General features: G+C 45.2%; 1 protein-coding gene across 5 annotated transcripts in view; it reads right to left on the reverse strand.

Annotated features, from left to right (window-relative positions):
* The window catches only part of SEMA5A (semaphorin 5A), a 477,069-nt gene that overhangs the window by 124,496 nt on the left and 333,680 nt on the right, over positions 1 to 18,893 (reverse strand). For all 5 annotated transcript variants that reach the window (XM_057312155.1, XM_057312158.1, XM_057312156.1 and 2 more), the window contains one exon: positions 15,931 to 16,135. In XM_057312155.1, coding sequence (XP_057168138.1) covers positions 15,931 to 16,135 — 205 coding nt within the window. The remainder of the gene's footprint in view (positions 1 to 15,930; positions 16,136 to 18,893) is intronic.

Consider the following 18,893-nt stretch of genomic DNA (forward strand, 5'->3'; position numbering starts at 1 on the left):
CAGACAGCTAATATGTTATGAAAGTTCTTTCTTTTAACTCCTAATTGGGTAAATGAATTAAACTGGTTTTGGCACTGGGAGCTCAGCATTGCCTTTATATAAGTAAAAGGGAATTAAAAGGGGAAAACAGTTCTTTGTGGTTACTACATGCTTAAAATGGAGATTTTAATCAACTCAGTTTATCAGATTGAACTAATGGCTTCCCCCCCCAAAAAAGGAATATGTTACTCTGTTTAAACATCTTCATATAAATTGCCTGTAACATTCTTTTATCCCAAAGTATTACTTTAAGCCATATTCCCACATCCTTGCCCTTGGTATAGAAGTTCCAGGGAGGCAGGGCTTGGGGGATGCAACCTGGCTTGTTGATCGTGATCTCGCTGGCACTGAAACAGTGTCTGGTATACAGTAGGTGCTCAAGCATAGCCCAGGGTTCAGAATGTGGACTCTGGAGCCCAATGGGCCAGGTTAGACTCCTTGCTCCAACACTTACAGGCCACTTGGCCAAGAGCAGGCCGGTCACACCTCTGTGTCTCCTTTGCCCTGGGGTCCAGCTCCTAGGCTGGTGGCCACACAGTGAGCTTCTCTATGAAGAGGGCTGGGCTGGTGCCTGGCACACAGCACATGGAAGGACCCACTATTATAATTTTATTGCTACTTCAGACTTATGGATTATAAGCCCTACTCAAGTTCTGTCTAAAAAAAGCAGGCTGCTGACTCTGTCAGTCCTCTCCGCACCCGAAGCTGGAGGGCAGATGCCACCTCGGTTCCCACACCCTCTACCGCCTTACAAAAAACCAAACCAAACCAAACACCCCTTTATGCAAAATCATAAGCTGATGCTTCTAGGAAGTTTATCACTGGTGTTTCCTGTGAATAAAAACAGTATCACAATTAAAATGAGAACAATCAATCGAGTCCTCTGGGCGTCCTCTTGAAGCTCTCATCTGACCACACCACTTACATCTAGCTCTCATCATTCCACTAAGGAGGCAATTCAAGTTCCTAGTAGGAAATTACTTGCCTTGGATTTATTGTATCTAAGTTACAAAACAGCCACCCACTTGGCAGAGCCGGCAGCCCTTCCCTAACAGTCACCAGCCGGGAACACAGAGTCTAAATCAGCCTGTCACCCCAGTGGTGAAATTTACACGGCGTCTGGTCCCATTAGTGTGAGTTGGGATGGCTGGGAAAAATCTATGCTAAGCACTTTTATACTTTTCCAACATTAATTTAAAAGAGAAAGGAGAGCTCTCTCCTCAATGGAACAAGAAAATGATTTTGTCATTCCTCCGAATTCTACTAATTATGAACAAGGGGCTGATGCTCCAAGCTCTTTGGTAGCTACAATTTTCACGTGCTTTCTTTAGGCAGGACTTTATCCATTCTTATGGCTTCAAACCTGAGCCAAGGTCTCTATTACTGACCCAAACCTCTCTCTGCAGCTTCTAAAAGGGATTTCCAACTACCAGACTGCCCACATGCAACTGGAATACAGGATATTAAAAACTGAGCTGTGTCTGCTCCCCTTTGGCTCAAATCTGCCCATGCATCTGAAATCCTGAATTCATTTGTTAGGATAAAATTTTCAATGTGATACATCCTATCTTTTCAGCTCCATTTCCTATCTCTCCACCCACAACTCCAGAGAATTTAAATTTCTCACCTTTCAAACGCCCCCTAAGTTTTCCATATCCTGCGCCTTCTCTTAGGAAGATCCATCCGTCCTTCCCCACCAGGCAGTAACCTCCCTATCTTTCAAGATGTGCTGATAGTGCATAAGAAACACATCCCACCTGAGCATAGACAGGACTCTGTGAGCCTAAGACCAGAGATTACTCAACAGAAATTATGGGGAAAACTGTGGATGTCTAAAGGCATGAAAGTAGGATCTGAAATAAGGAACCAAATATCCGAGGGGCAGGACAGCCCCAGCTGGACCCACCAGGCAGGTGACACGTGTTTTCAAATGTTCCTGTGCAGAGAAACAGGCTCCACTGTAATACTTCTGAGATGATGGGTCCCACACTGATGGGAAGCTTCCAGGCCCTTCCGCTTGCTGGCTTCCACGCTGACTTTCCAGTGTGGCTCCCTGAATCTTTTGTGGGTTTAGTTTGTGATCATTGTGGCACCCCAGTCAGCTCTTACTCACACAGAAGGCAAATTATGAGTCTTAACAAAATTCAGTTTTTCCATAACTAGGATCTGAATATTTGAGAAATAGCCTAAACCTAACACCACTGATACATCGTCCAACCATGAAGGCCACAGCGAGGGTCCCAATCACACAGCAGGAGACAGAGGACTGGGGCCGGTGTGGAGGGGGGGCAACAGGTCAGTGTCTGGTGACAGAGCAGGACTAACCACGGGGCACTTGAACAGTCCCCTGATTCCTGGGAGGGGAATGTGTCAGAGGAGGCCAGACAAAACTCAGACACTGGAGAAAAGACTGGAACAGCACTCAAGAGAGAAGACGTCAAAGGCTCTGTCACCTAAAACCAAGTGAGAGGTCAGAGCCCAGACAGGGCACGATGAGCTGGCAAGGAGCCCATGCCCTCCTGCTCCCAGCATGCTCTGTGCCCAAGGCCAGGAAGGAATCTGAGGAAGCCACAGGTGCAGGTTAAGGACCCACCTTTGAAAGTTAGAGATTCCTGAAGATAAGCTCCCGGCAAATAATCACAGGACAGCAATTTAATAAAGACCAAGACAATTGGCTCTTATGCGGTCCATTCAGAAATAATTTTTAAAAAATTTAAATTTAAATTTAAATTTAAAAAAAAAATGCCAACATTGTATAATCAATGAAATTCCTAAATGAAAGAAAAAAATTATTGTTTAACTCAAAAAGCAGCAACTCCTTGTGAAGATTGCCTTTAAAGACCCAATTTATCAAGGACAAGTCAAGGCCACTATTTTTCATGTTGAACCAGTGTTCTTTTGCTAAGGACGAGGTCAGATTTTAAAAATTAATTAAGTGATCATATCAATGAGGACCTAAATGAAGCTTCTACCCTGAAATTAATCTTAGAGGTCACTTTCAATACTAAGGGTGGATTTTTTATTATTATTTTAAAATCCCATAAATGTATTTGAGTACTTAGACAACTAATTATTGGATTTTTTAAATTATTGGCACATATACATGAAAATGGAGGCCTCTAAAACCTCCTATCTGTTCTAAAAGTATGAAAAACAACTTCTACTTGTCTTAACTCAGGGTTCTTCTTCTTTTTTTTTAAATTAATTTATTTATTCTAGAGATTGAGAGCGCTCGAGCAGGAGGGGCAGAGGAAGAGAGAATCTCAAGCAGACTCTGTGTTGAGCATGGAGCCCAACACTGGGCTAGATCTCATAACCCTGAGATCAGGACCCGAGCCGAGTCAGTCGCTTAACCGACTGTACCACCCGGGGACATTGTAAGGGACTTCTACAGACTGCAGACAGATCTCAGTGTTTCAGCCTCACATGGTCACAAAGCTGCACACATGTTTTCTAGTTAAAGCAACAAATTTTCCTTGATCAAATTTTCCTTTCCTTTCTTTCAACTCAAGTCTAATTCCTCAAAAAACAAATCATATATTCCATCAGTGTCTTTATACCCAGTCGGAGCACAAGAGATAGACTAAAAACAGATAAGAACTGCTCTCCTGGACCGTGTTTTAATCTCAAAACGCTTTAAAAATTTCAAACTGAGTTAAGCTTCTGCAGTCTTCAGAAATCCAAAAAGTGATGATAATTATACCCTTAGTCAGAAAGTTAACTAATTTGCATTGAATGCTCCTTAAGAATGAGATAGAACCAAAAACCCAGAGTTTTTTTCTTTCATATTTGGGGTTAAAATAATGACCGTGGGGCTTGGCTGATGAGAAGGATAGCTGGATGGACAGACGGACACAAAGCTTCCCACTTCCCTTCTGCTCATACATTTGGCAATTATTTAGCATATGTTAAGGTCAGCCGATGAAAAATAAGGGAAGGAACTTTTACTTCACATTGATTTTTCTTTGGTCTACATGTGTAACCGCCTCTAGAATTATAATTCCAGGTATTCTTGATTTAGGGGTTGGTCAGGTGCAGGCTGTGTTGATTCTTCGTAGAAGGTATCATCAGTAAAAGTCAAGTCCTCAGCTTCTCCAAGAAGATACTTATTTATTGAATGGGTAAGTCAGATGGAATTAGGTCAGGGCAGCATTTGCCCCTGAGGACATTACTTGGAACATCCTCCCATTCTGAACACTGAGAATTGTATGCTTCCTTGATAAGAACTCCTGCCACATCTTTTTGTACAGGCAATTCTATTGAGAGGCCATAAAATACCCTATTTAAGGAACATCAATGTGGCTATCTCTACGTTTCAAAAGGAAAGAGGGGTGGAAATTTTATAAGCCAACCAGTAATTCAACAGTCTTTTAATCTGGCTGTGAAACCATGCTATTTTTTGAAAGACAAAAATGAAAAGAAAATCTTATGTTGGCATCTCTGCACATGACAAATACTGTCTCCCTCCATCCCGAACCGCTCTGTTTGGAGACATACGCACTGTCGCTATTTGCACCCTGCAGCAGGCTGTTTACCCAAATCACAGCATGCTGCCCGCATCCTGGTGCATGAAGTGTGCTGTGCTCATTTGCCGCGATGATCTGGGGAGAGCCCGCTTCCTCTAATGCGTTCCAGGTGGGAACTATGATATTCATCGGTACGCCTCGCTCCCTAACTTGGGCACTCTCTTCCCCCCAGGTCTGTCAAATCCCTTCTACACTAGGGATTTTTCTATCCGCATTTCCTCTTCAGAAGGCTTATTTGCAAAAAAATGATGGGGTGTGTTTTCTTCCTGCTACTCAGCAGTGTAACCACTTTTGGATGAAAGCCTATATAATGTCGTTGTTCACGACCTTTTATCAAGCAGTAGGGATTGTACTTATTCCTTCCTTGTCCTTCTGAATGCCTACTATCTGCTTTACAATTGAATTACCCAGAGGCCAAGGCTTAAATGTGCTCAGTAGGCTGGTCATCATTGCCAGGCAAGCATCATATCTACAAGGTAGCGAGGAGGTGCTTAGGTCAAGAATGAAGAAGGCAGACATTCAAAACCAAGGCATAAACAATCCGAGGAGTGATTTGGCTGCCTGATAGGATGGGGCTCTACTGAGGTCCAAGCAACCTGCCACCTTGCCAAGCCCCGGTTACCATGGTCAACATCATGTTACATGAAAACATTATGGAAAGATTTACTCTGAAGACAATATCCCTTTCCATGGCCAAGAGACAACAGCACTGTGGCCAACTGAGTGGAACTAGAGTTTTCCTAGTGCACAGATTCAATTTGTAAACATAAAAGAATCAAATTATTTCAGATTTTATGGTGCTAAGAACAATTTACTTTTCTGATTTAACAGCATAGACAATGACTGTGTTGGGCCCGTTGACAGCAATTTCACCTAAATCGAATGCCCACCTGCAATGTGGACATGGCGGAGATCTAAAATTCTGTTCCCTGCATTCTCAAAGGAAACACAAAACCTCATCCTGATCCTCTGTGTTCACAGAGGTCCACATCAACCCCGGAGCAGGGACAGTACCTTCCTGAGAGACTCCTGAATGCTCCCCAGGGGTCCTGGAACCACCGAATGTCTGAGAGGTGGCAGCCCCTGGGGAACAGACACGGCCACCTCACCGAAGGTAGGATGACAGGAGGATTCTCCTGCAGGGGTGTGTGTCCCTGTCCCTCAAGTCAGGAAAAGAACATGCATCATGGTCACAGTACAAAGAAAGGACAGAGGAGAGAGAAAGAAGAGATGGCTCATTGTTGATGTCACCACTTTGCAAAGTTTTCACAAGAAAGGCTTCCTCTGCAGAGTGGAGATTTAGGGCATTTGGTGGACATCACTAATATTTCTTTGGAGTTGTGACATCATTTCCCACAGAAACAATGACATCCTACCCAGATTTCTGCATAAACAGGAGGACAGCAGGTCTGGGAACAGGAGACTGTTGTACTTAAACTCTAGTAACCACCATGAAACCCTCATGAGATACGTCAGCCACGAGCGTCCGCCAGGATTTCTATGAAAAGACGTGGTAAAGAGCAATGGTTTGTATTTCTTCTGTCCATAGACTGCCCCGCTTTATTACCTGGGGCAACTTTCAATCAATACGGATCATGTGAAACAAGCAAGAGGAAGGTTGGAAGACTGAGCAGGGTCTCAGACACGAGAAGGCAGAGAAGAAGAGAGCGGGAAAATGGGCTACTCCGGAGACACAGAGGCCACCTGCCCCACATTCAGAGGATTCACTCATTTGTAGCACAGAACTCCCTCTTATTTTGCGGATGGGGAACTAGGCGTGAGCTACTCAAATTATTCAGAAAACATGTTTAAAAACAAAATGCATTAAAATACAATAATGAATGTTCCTAAAGTATTTAGTAAAACCAACCAGTTGGTAGTTCTTATGCCATTTGAAGCGGCTTGGCATATATTAAATTGTTTTCAACAGGACACTTTTCATTTTAATTGGGCCTGACATAAACTAATAGTAAAATACCGATTTTGTTCATTGAGTTCTACTCACTAAGAAATGTCAGGGGAACAGGAGAAAGGCAGGCTACACTTTAAGTCTGCTTGCAAGACCGCATGCGAAGTGGCCAAGTGCCCTTGGGTGGATTAGCGTCCTGGGGCTGCAGTCATGGAAGACCAAGGCATCCTGGACGGCTTCAAGCAACAGAAATATATCATCTTGCAGTGCTGGAGGCTGGAGGTCGGAAATCAAGGTATCGGCAGGGCTGTGCTCCCTTGAGATTCTGGGCAGAATCCTTGCTTGTCTCTTCCCAGCTCCTGGTGGTGGCTGTCCATCATTGGTGTTCCTGGGCTTGTGGCCCCACATTTTGGTCTCTGCCCATGTTGTCACATGTCCTTCTCCCTGTGTGTGTGTCTCCTTCTCTTAAAGGGACACCAGGCCCATCAGATTAAGGGTCTACCCTACTCCAGTGTGACTTAATCTTAACTCCTCACATCTGCAAAGACCCTATTTCCAAACAAGCTCACGTTCTGAGATACTGGTGGGTTGAGACCTCAATATGTCTTCTGCGGGGGACATAATCCTACCCATAACACCAGGTCATTGGGATTTTCCCACACTGCTATCATTCTCTACAATGATTTTATCATTAAATACAAAATTTCTTAAATTTTAACTAATGAACACTCGAACTACATAATGCTTCCTTCCAGCCTACGGGAGAGAATCCCTTACACAAATGGACGCAAACCGAGTAAGCTCAGATTAGGTTTGGATTTCCAGTGTTCAGTGAGATGGGCAGAATTAGGAGTGATTGTTGGAAAATCTTTCCAACATGCAATCTGCACAATATTATGCTTGCTCATTTCACCTAAGTATTTGCAAATCGATTCTAAATATTAAGGGAGACAGCTATTAATAATGGTAACAGAAGTGTATCGGTCAATGTTTGGTGCCCACAGGGATACCCCTAGAGTCTCTCAAGTTTTGTGTACTTTGGTCCAAGCGAATGTTGGGGCCCATCCTGCACTCAGCAGCCTCATCTTCCTCTCTGCATAGCCCCTTCTGCAGGGCTACAGAAGGTACTGGAAGAAACTGCACACAGAGGGATAAAGTCAGGAATGGGATTTCAGCATGTGCTAAGCCAGTTGCCAACTGTTACTCTTACAGGAGAAACTCTAGAGTAAAAAGAACATTCTTGATTTTGATTCTGGCCACGATCTCTGGGTCATGAGATCGAACCCCACACTAGGCTCCACGCTTAGCTGGGAGTCTATTAGAGAGTCTCTCTTGCTCTCTCTCCCTCTGCCCCTCCCCCCACTCACATGCTCCTTCTTTCTCTCTGTCTCTAAAAATAAATAAATAAAACCTTTAAAATATGCACATATTTGGAAGAAAAGAAAGGGAGGGTAGGACAGAGCCACTGGCTCTATTTTCTCCATGATACTCCTGGAAAAGCCATGGGAAGCCATGAGTGCTGGGGTCCCATCTACTTTCTCCTCCGTGGGGTTATGGGACCCCAACCTCTGGTAGCCTTCAGACTGTCACCCATTCAGTGATCCCTTCTCCTGCTCAGTGGGCCTTCTCAGTGAGATGATTCCCATCAGTCACTGGAAACTTTATAAAAGTCAGATTCATAGGGTCTAATCCCTACTGAGAACAGTCAAGATGGTGCCTTCCAAAACACAGAAGTCCTTGAAAGTACGATTCCACGCTCTACCTTCTACCTCCTGATAATCAGTAAACACAATTCGTTACCCTTAGAAATGACTTTTTAGCCCGAAACCCTGACCTTCTGCATTCCTTCTTCATGCTGTATTTTTTTTTTCCCAAGCGACATTTCATATAACTGTTTATTTTGTTGTTTGTCTCTAAAATATAAGCTTCTTAAGGGCAGGGAGCCTGTCGTCTTTACGGATGAACCTCTCCAGGGAATCTAACCCCCAAATCTCCATTTCTCCCTTCTCAGAGAAGGCTGTCAGCAATTATTCAACGGTCCAAACCAAACAAACCAGGAGTTATTCATGACCTTACCCATTTCCTCACCCCTCCATACTTCCAGAACATACACTGAGTTTGTTAACTTATCTCTATGAAAATACCCAAGAGCAATATTTCTCAAACTGTTTTTCTTTATCTCTCCAGGAAAGAGACTTTTCACAGTTTTTTTTTCTTTTTTCCTGTATTTGTCTTCCAGGACCTGAGAATTTAATACTAAAGACTATATCTATGTTTATGTAGTGGATGTATATCTGTGCTTTATACCTGAAAGTAAGATATTTTTGTCCCTCAGGAGTCAATTTTTGCCCCTTTAGGGGCAAGATCGCCATGGTGAAGAGTGAGGCCTTAGTCGACACCATCACTGCCTGTCTGCTAGCCACGCCCACCACACCCATGTCCTCCTTGACCTTGTTTCTGAATGAAGCAGCCCTGGGCACAGATTAGTCTTCATTTACAATTGCAGCGAAATGACATGTCACTAGGACTATTTTCATACGATCAGTGAAACTTGCAGCGAAATCACAGTGATATCGTAGACCCAAATTGTACCATTTCTACCCTTAGGGCTACCCTCCAATTCGCTCTCTAGGAATTATGGACAGTAAACTTTGAAAATATTTATTGCTTCATGTTACTTTTTTTTAATAAAATTTTCAGTTTTATTACTATTTTTTAATGTTTTCTTCGAGAAAGAGAGTTTGCACACGTGGGAGGGGGCAGAAGGAGAGAGAGAAAGAGAATCTTAAGCAGGCTCCATGCCCAGTACAGAGCTCGACATGGGGCTCACTCTCAAGGCCCTGAGATCATGACCTGAGCCCAAATCAAGAGTCGGATGCTTAACTGATGGAGACAACCAGGTGCCCGTTTATTATTATTAGTATTATTATTATTGATTGATTATAGATTGAAATCTGAGTATCTCAACGTGGTCTATAGAGCACACATCATCTATCTCTGCCTATGTTTGTAGCCATGCAGCTCTACAGGGTGGAGCAAATACTCTCTTACTGTGATTGCCAAGAACACAGAGCATGAAGCATGATAAGAGCTAATACATTATTAGGGGTACAATCCCAGGGCTGCATGAGTGAGGGAAGAAAGGAAGCAGGGTATATTGTACACTAGAAACTAATATACCTATATGTACATATATGTATATTAGTTTGTGTATATATATATATGTGTGTGTGTGTGTGTGTGTGTGTGTGTATGGAAGCAGGAAAGAACAGGAAGCAATGCCATTCAAGATGCCACCATGGGACTGCTCCTTCATATCGAACCACAGAGAGATGTCTGCTTGGCTGCTTGCCTCGGACAGCCCATTGGAGGGAAAACGAGAAAGGAAATGCATTAGCTTGCTTCTTCCCATGCCCTGCATATCTCACTGGCTGAAGCTCACCTCGCAGGGAGTGAAGCCCACTTCACTTCTGGGGTGCAGCTCCCCATGCCTTTTGCACCTGCATGAGAAGCCAGATCCCATGCCAGCGGTGCAATGTTGGAACCCAGTCCGGAGGTGGCAGGAGGCACTTGGCCACAGCTGGTAGGCATCAGCTGGAAGAATCCCACAGTCCTGCCAGGAATCTATCAGCCATGGTGGCGACTGAGCCAGAGCCGATGGCTGAGGGTCCGGCACAGAGTGAGGACAAGAGAAGCTGAGGACATGCTTGGAGATTGGTCTGATTCCAGGCCCTCTCTGAGCTCGAAGTTTTCTGAACACACTACGCTCCACCAACTCTCAGAGCACTTGCTTACCGTCGTGTTCTACAGGGCAACTTCATTCCTCTTTATCTGAAATTAAAATGGATTTTCATCCCAACACCCATCCTCTTTCCAGAACTTCCTTCCTGAGGTTTTTGTACTGATTTTTTTTTTTTTTTTTTTTTTTTTTGCCTTTGGCTAGTCATGAAGGTTTTCTGTTTGTAAGGGAGGAATCACAGATGCTGTATCCCTGAATTCTCCCCGCGCTTTTCTTTTTGAAGGAAAGATTAGCCTAGAATAAAGCCCTGGAGTCACACTTCATTTTCCTCCAATTATTATATATGTTGTTTGGCTTGAAATCTGTTCTTGAGATGTCTGCTGCTGAATTTTGTTTTGTTTTCCTTTCTTTCTCAAACCTTCTCCATCATTTGTTTGGCTGCATCTAGACAGGAATTAGTCTTGTTTCGTACTTGTAAAAAAGACCCCCCAGTATTCTGATGCCTGAGATCTTCTCATTTGGGGGAGTGTCTGCCTATTCACTCTTTATTCCTGGTTGACCACAATGTTTGTGATTCACATTTCTTTTCTTCAGACTATTTTAGACCATGTTTCATAGATTTATGCACCTGGACCATATTTTGGGGCCTCCTAACTTTTTTCCATCAGGGTTATTTTTCTCCTGAATGCCAATGCTTTATCGATTCTTGGAATTTAAAAACTTAACCTGGCTACATGTGGTGTTCATTTATTCTGAATCAATATAGCTCAAACATGGTGTGCTTTGAAATTTTCAGACTCAATCTTCCTTTATTTCAGAGAAATCATTCCCGGTACCTTTGCCTGCCCCTTGTCCAGACCACCAAGTTCTATTAGAGATAATTTCTGACCTTCTTCTTTTTTCTTTTTTTTGGCATATGTGTGTGTAAGCATGTGTTTATGTGTATATATATACATATTTTTTTTTTTTTGAGAGAGAGAGCGCACACATACTCAAGCAGGGTGGGGGGAGAGGCAGAAGGAGAGGGAGGGAGAGAATCCCAAGCAGGCTCCATGCCCAGCATGGAGCCCAATGCAGGGCTCGATCCCATGACCCTGAGATCATGACCTGAGCCCGAAAACAAGAGTCAGACACTCAACCGACTAAGCCACCCAGGAGCCCCATTGCCCGATACATTTTAATCATTCTGTACTAGCTTGCTGCATCTTAAACATTTTCTTTCAAATCAAGTCCCAGATGTTTTATGAACTAGTTAGCAAATCATATCAGTAGCTACTGAAACAAACACTAAACATATCTGTTAGGCTCATGCTGGATAATGGATTTCATATCTGCATTACAAACAGTTAGGAACTAATCACATCGATGTCAGTGCCTAACCACAGAGAAAGGTAAAGTACATCTGTTATAGAGAGATTCTAGGTCAAGAAAATTCTTATTTCATCCAGAACAGCATGACTTGAATATGGTCCAGAATTGCACAGTGCTAAGTTCACCTGGGAGCCTGTAAAATGCCAGCATTCCTCATAATGTATACACTTGTCAAATCAGTATGTTGTACACCTGAAACTAATGTAACATTGTGTATCAACTATGTGTCAATAAAAAATAATAAAATAAAATTTAAAAGTAAAATAAAATTTCTAATTTGTTCTTAGTTCTTTTCTTGTTCTAAATACATATTTCTTTCTCTCTCTCTCTCTAAAATCCCAGCTCTCTGTACTAAATCAGAATCCATGTCTTACCCACTCTCAAGCTGAACAAACACTGCATTAGAATAGTACTGTAGAACAGTCAGAGATGCAAATAAGGGAATTAATAGTTATGGGAAAATAAAACGGATGGTTAGTAGAGGTGGCGGAGGGTTCAAATCTCCAGGATGTGCTGCCTGCACTAGAACAAGAGAGAATAGGGGAGCAGAAGCAGATCTGTGCAGTAAAGATACACATTCGATTACAGACACATTGGAATGGAGACAAAGTAAAAATAAAAGTACTATACTTCATCCTGGAAGGGATCGTAGGAACTCTGAAACTGAGCGATATTTCCAGGGAGGTGGCAAGAAATAGAAGCACCGTGACTACGGGCAGAGCCTGAGTACCAGCCACACGTTGGAGGCCAGCGGACAGGATGGAGCCAGCCCAGGAACACGACAGAGGCAGAGAGCCAGGGAGATGGCGATCTGCCCATCAAGTGAGGAGAAGAACTGCAGAACACACGGGTTGTCAAAGCGCCTCCAGTTTTGTCTTTGCGAGGGGAGCAGAGCAGCTGTACGGATGTGAGACTCAGTCACTTACAAAGTCCAGCACGCATATTCTTCTTTTATTTATTATTATTATTATTATTATTATTATTAATTTTAGAGTGAGAGAGAGAGAGAGAGCTCATGAGTGGGGGAAGGAGCAGACGGAGAGGGACAAGCAGACTCTGCACTGAGCACAGAGCCTGACACGGGACTGGATGCCAGGACCCTGAGATCATGACCTGAGTGGAAATCAAGAGTCAGATGCTTAACCCACTGGGCCACCCAGGCACCCCCAGGCATATATATTCTAACGGAGTTACCATTTGCCATTTTGCCTCTTGCTCTGAGAAGACCTTCAAAGAAATAGCTTATAAAACAGCAGCACAGTCGTGGCCCAGATCATGAGCCTAGCCCTGGCTGGACTGCCAATCAGAGAGAAACAGGAGCAGCAGCTAGCAGACCGGGACGTGTCCGGGAAAGGCCCATTGACTCAGGGGGGTGGCGGCCAGCAGGGAAAAGCCATTTGAGCTGCAGGAAGCACCAGGAATTGCACTATTAACAAGGTCTATTTGACTTCGATTTTTAGATAATACTGACAAATAAAATAAACCAAATTTCAAATGGCCATTGGCAGGTGTTCTCCAGTTCCTGTTAATTCAAGTAAAATCAAGGGGGAGTAAATAAACGTATCCCCAGACGTGGATGCACAAACCCAAGATAGCAAACTGATTTTATTAGCAAGTTAGAAAGCACTGTGCTTCGTGTTGCCTCGTGAGGAGTGCTACACTCAGGCTCTACCAGCTGAGCACTGATAAATCCCTGGATGAGGCCCAGCCCGTGCTGCAACGGGGCCTGGAAGGACCCCGGTCACGTGTGCTCAGCATTGGCTTTCATATCAAAGAGGAGGAATGTTCCTGGTTTGTCTTGACAGAACTCTACTGGGAAGATATAAATAAAACACCATCAACGTGAGCCTTTAGAGTTTTAAGTCAGAATCTCTAATCTTTGTCGTGCCTACTTGTCAGGAAGTTGTTCAGCTCTTCACAGGGTTAGTGAAAGTAGACTGGCATTTTGGACTATTCTTTCCGATATTCCATTTTCACATTTCAATTCCTTGGAAATAAAGAAGAAACCTATATGCTGGATCATTAACAATAATATCCTTTTAAAATAGATTTTATTCTAAATAAAAACTTAGAAAAGAAGGTTTTTCCTTCAAAATGTATTAATCAGGGCTATAAGAGATACATGAAGGGGCACCTGAGTGGCTCAGTCGGTTAAGCATCTGCCTTCAGCCCGAGTCATGATCTTGGGGTCCTGGGATCAAGTCCCGAGTCGGGCTCTCTGCTCAGCAGGGCATCTACTTGAGAACTCTCTCTCTTTCTCTCCCTCTGCCCCTCTCCCCCGCTCATGTTCTCTCTCTAAAATGAATAAGTAGACCTTAAAAAAATAAAAGAGACACAAGAGAAATGACCTGTTTCCAGCATGTGGGACACAGCAAAGAGATGGTCATCTACGAATGAGGACGAGGACTCTCACTGGGCGACAGACTGGCTGGCACCTTGACATGGAACGTGCAGCGTCCACAATGGTGAGAAACGGACTTGAAATTTAAAGTACCCCCCACCCCCTGGTCTACGGTATTTTGTTACAGCAGCCTGAACTGACTGAAATTAGAGTGCCAGGACAGTGCCGTTAGAAATCCTTGTAAGCTCACTACAAACCCTTATAAACACAAGGAAGCAAACATCACCTTCCTTCAGCCTCGGTTCTAGAAGAGGGCAGAATTCTCAGGCTGAGGCCTCAGGCTGCCCTGCCCGGACCCTCCAAGGCCTGCTCAGGACCACCTCATCTCCCCTTTTCCATCCCCACTCCCGGTACTGGTGAGAGACTCATAGACCCCCTGGAATTCCATGAGGTCTCTATTCTCTGTGGCACCAACCAGAACTTGATGAAGAAAAACTAGGGTAACTTTTGGAAAGATCCAGTTCACTCATTCCTCAGTCTACCCCACACCAGGCACCCTGTGAGCATTGAGGATAAAAATGGCAGAAAACAAGCCATGATTCCTTCTTATGCTCTGGTGAACAAGACACACACTGCAATGGTAATTCTCTGTCTCCTCTTAAAACACAACAAACGTAAGCTCGCAACCCCCCCAGGCTCCCACCAATCCTCTCCGAAGCCTTGCTCATCATGGAAGTTCCACCTCACTTCCTCCCTGCTCCTCCCTCAGACGGACCTTCAGGGGCACCGATGGCCTCCTCTGGGGATCCCAAGGTCACGTCTTTGTCCTTACCTTACCTGACAACATGGTGGCCCCGCCCACAGCTGGCCACTCCCTCACCTCCGCCGTGTCCCTCCTCCTGCAAAGCCAGGTCTTGCTCCTTAGTAAACTCTCAGCTTAAACATCACCTCCTGCGAGAGGCCAACCCTCACCAAGAGGTCAAGTACAGGAGCCTCCCTGGCTCTTCTAGCCCATGGCCCTATTCACATCCACTGCGTAAGCCTGTCACACCTCTCTGTCACTTCTGGCAGTGGCTGGTTGATTATGTGTTGTCCTCAGGAGAGCAGGACGTCACCAGTCTGCTGCTCACCATCTGACCCATCACTGCTCCTATGATCCACAAAACAGTTAACATTCAATAAATCTTGGGACTTTATGAATAAAACCAACCAAGTGATGGATATGAAATATTATAAAAGACAACGGAAATTGTGTTCTTTGAGAAAGTGGGCATTCCACAGGGCACTGGACAGAGGATGTGGGCGTGGGGGCGGGCGCCGTGGTGCGGGAGCCTGTGGGAGGACCTGAAGGCAAGGAAAAGCTGGGACACGGTCTCGGAGGCTGGCCTCGGGCCCCCTGCCCTGTCTGTGCCGTAAACCAAGACAGGACTGCCTCCAATAAGCTGATGACATTGGAAACCGGATATGTCTAGTGGTCATCGATAATGTGATCAACACTGTTGCCTATGTTTTCTTTAAAACAATTTGTTGTTTATGCCCCCAAACATACTCTTTAAATGCTTGTATCTACATCCCACAACAGGAATATCTTGTGAGCACTGTTTTGAACCAAATGAAAATCATGATGACAATCCCAGGATAATATCACACCCAGCAGTGTCCTCTAACAAATTCCAAGGTCTTAAACAATGCCAATGAAAATGGTCTTGCCAAAAAAAAGACTTATTTTATGAGTAGTTAAGAAATAATAATGAAGAAATTAGGCATTGTCTTCCCAACTAAAATCAGGACCGATGTAATGCAATAAAGAGAGTGAAACGCAGTTTCCTGTGAGAAGCACAGGATGATGAGGCCAAGGCTGTTCCTGGGGGACAGGACTGTCCCAGGGCTTTGCTGGGGGAGGAGAGAACCCCGACTCACAGCCTGACACTGACAGTGCACATTCGGAATGTGAAACACGGAAGGAAAAGATGGTCGAGAACTCAGAGGCGGTGCCAACTCCTACCTGTGGCCAGATAGATGACGTGGACCAGCATGTCCCTGCCCTGCACCACGTCCACGGCCATGTGGGAGAAGCGGCTGTCGTCCTCCATGAAGGCGGGCACCAAGCTCACCGGCTGCACCACCTCATGCATCAGAATGAACCTCTGAGCGTCCTGCAGGCTCCTCTCCGTCAGGTTCATGTACAGGCCCTGGTCCATCGTGCCGCACTGCAAGGGAAAGCAGGCCGTTACGGGACACCCACAGGCCACCTGGACACCCATGGCCGATCCTGGCCACCCAGCCGGAGGGGACACAGCAACTGAGTCACTGCCTCGTACAAACACGCGCGTTTCTCTATTTCCCTCAAAGTCCCCGTCCTTGGTGTCCCTCCCATTCCAGATTTGAACTCATTGCACTTGGGGAGTCGCTTGACTCCATCATCAATGGTCAGCCGTTAAAAACAAATAAAGGGGGGGTCAGTGCTGACTTTAACTTGAACACCGGTGCAGAAAAACTTCCCGTCTCCTGTTGTGTCACATGGGAGCTGTCTGGCCACGTGCCCACTATTCCATCTGTCTGATAAATCAGCTACTCAAATTGAAAATGCAGCAATCGGGAACATCATATAGCTCGAATACTTTCCCTACCGGAATGGTGGGTCTATGAGCAAGATATGGGTTCCATGGAGATAGAATTGGGCCATTTTTACCTGTAAATGATGTAATATTATTTCGGGATTTTCCACCTGGGCACAAGACACTGCTGGCCTTGCTGCTTTGTGCTCACGCTCCAAGCCAGAGTGAGGCAGGAAGGGAGATGGGGAAAGAGAAGGGTAAGAGAAGAACGGAAGGAAAGAGACGTTCAGACAGAGGCACTGTCGTGAAGAGGAGTCAGCAGATGCAGGGGGGAAAGATCAGGCCTGGCCACTTCTGAGAAGTGAGGCCAGGCTGTGGTGTGCAGAGGCGGGCGGGCGGTGCATAGAGTGGGTTTTGGCAAGGGCGAGGTAGAAAGAGGGGTGGGAAAGACAGAAAAGCTTTCCTGGGGCAGAGCAAACGATCAGAAAATCCTCACCAACCTTTCTCCTCTCTTTCCTAAGCTTAAACCCCGGTGCCCACAAGGCTGGTCCTCGGCAGCGGATCTCTCTGTCCATACCACCTGAGACGACCGTTTGGCACACGCCATCTCTAATGCCTGGTTTCATAACAAGTGCGAGGTGCAAAACTGTACGATGGAAATGGCTTTTTTAAAATAGATGATATTTTTATAGCACCGGATACAGTGTTTTACGTGCTATAAAATGATAAGCAGGGTGTAAAATTAGAGATTATCAGAGAGACCTGGATTCCAAGTCCGGTGCAGTGCAACGCCAATGTCACACATCCCTGCAGGGGCAGCCCATCTGCCAGGTGATGGGACCCCATGCAGTCGGGTGAGTGGTCAGCTCTGCTGCCCCGGGAGCCATACGGTCTCAGGTAAGGTATTGCCTCTCGGCCTGTCTCGATCTATAAAGTAGCTGGAAAAACACTTGCGCTGCTCCCTCCACAGGGCAGTGGTAAAGCCAACTGAGATCATCAGGGGAAAGCATTTGTAAATTAATTGAAAGCACTTGGAAATGCCAAGGAACAAAACAGTGTGCCTGGCACAGAGAAGCCATTCAACCCATGGTAAATTTGTCCTGTAGCAGGACAGCAATTCTATGGTCCACTGAGCTGCAGTGGCCAGCGGGAAATGCATGAATAAATAAAGGATGGGATCCGTGGGTGAATACACAAGCAGTTGCTAGTGGGGCAGGGGGCTGAGCTAGGAGATTTCCCATAATCATCACATTTAACGGTAGCACTTGAGAGATAGGGACAGTGCCTGTTAGCGAACGCGTGACACAAAGAAAGCTCTCTCCCAGACTGGGTCTGAGGTATACGCAGGTGAACTCTCGTCAGAGAGTGACTGTATTTGGCAGTTTCCTTTTCCTGAAATCAAGGGCAATACTGAAACACAGGTGGCCCTTAGCTATCTACTTGCTGGAGGAAGTTTTACACCAGGCTTTGTGTTGTGTGCACAGTGTTTTTTTTTAAAAATGGCATCACAAAAACCAGGAGTCCTAACACAAAACTGAGGACCTCCTGCTGCTCTTGAGGAATCTGGAATTCTGGGAGACCTGGGAGGCCTGGGTGGGCTAGAGCTGTAGGACCATGGATCTGCCTTTGTCCTTCTTACCCTGGTCCCCATATCTTAAGTCATCAATCAGAAGTGCCACTGTGATATTGTGATTTGTAAGAAATACATATTTGGCCTTTGTCCTCTTTCCCACACAGAGCTCCTTAAACAATGGAAATCTCCTAAGTGCAAAGAGCAGTAAAGGTGCCTTTTGTTATGTTAATGAAGTGACTCTTGGGCCATAGCCCCCTGGTAACCTCAGGATGGAAGCCCATTGACAGGAGGCCCAACCATGTGAGTAGAGGGTAGGAACGTGCAGTCCACCCCAGATCTCCAGGGAGGGGAGGGCGGCTAGAGGTTCAATTCAATCACCAACGGCCAATGATTTAATCAATCATGCCTATGTAATGAAGCCTCCATAAAACACCAAAAAGGACAGGTGGTTTTCAGATTGGTAAACACGTAGAAATTTGGGGGGAGTGGTGCTCAGAGCGGGCATGGAGTGCCTTTCCCAGACCTTGCCCTGTCCATCTCTTCCAGTGGGCTGTTCCAGAGTTAGGTCCTTTTATAATAAACGGGTCATCTAGTATATAAAACGTTTCTCTGAGTTCTGTGAGCCCCACTGCAAATTAATTGAACCCAGGGGGGAGGTCACTGGAACTTCCCATCGAGAACCAATGGGTCAGAAGCACAGGTGACTACCTGGACTTCATTAAGATCAGCATCTGAAGTGGCGAGGGGGTGGGCAGGAGCCTTGCAGGATTGCTTCTTGCACCTGTGAGATCTGATGCTATCTCCTGGTAAACAGTGTCAGAACTGAGTTGAATCGTA

This window comes from Ursus arctos, unplaced genomic scaffold, assembly GCF_023065955.2.
Source record: "Ursus arctos isolate Adak ecotype North America unplaced genomic scaffold, UrsArc2.0 scaffold_15, whole genome shotgun sequence".
NCBI lineage: Eukaryota > Metazoa > Chordata > Mammalia > Carnivora > Ursidae > Ursus > Ursus arctos.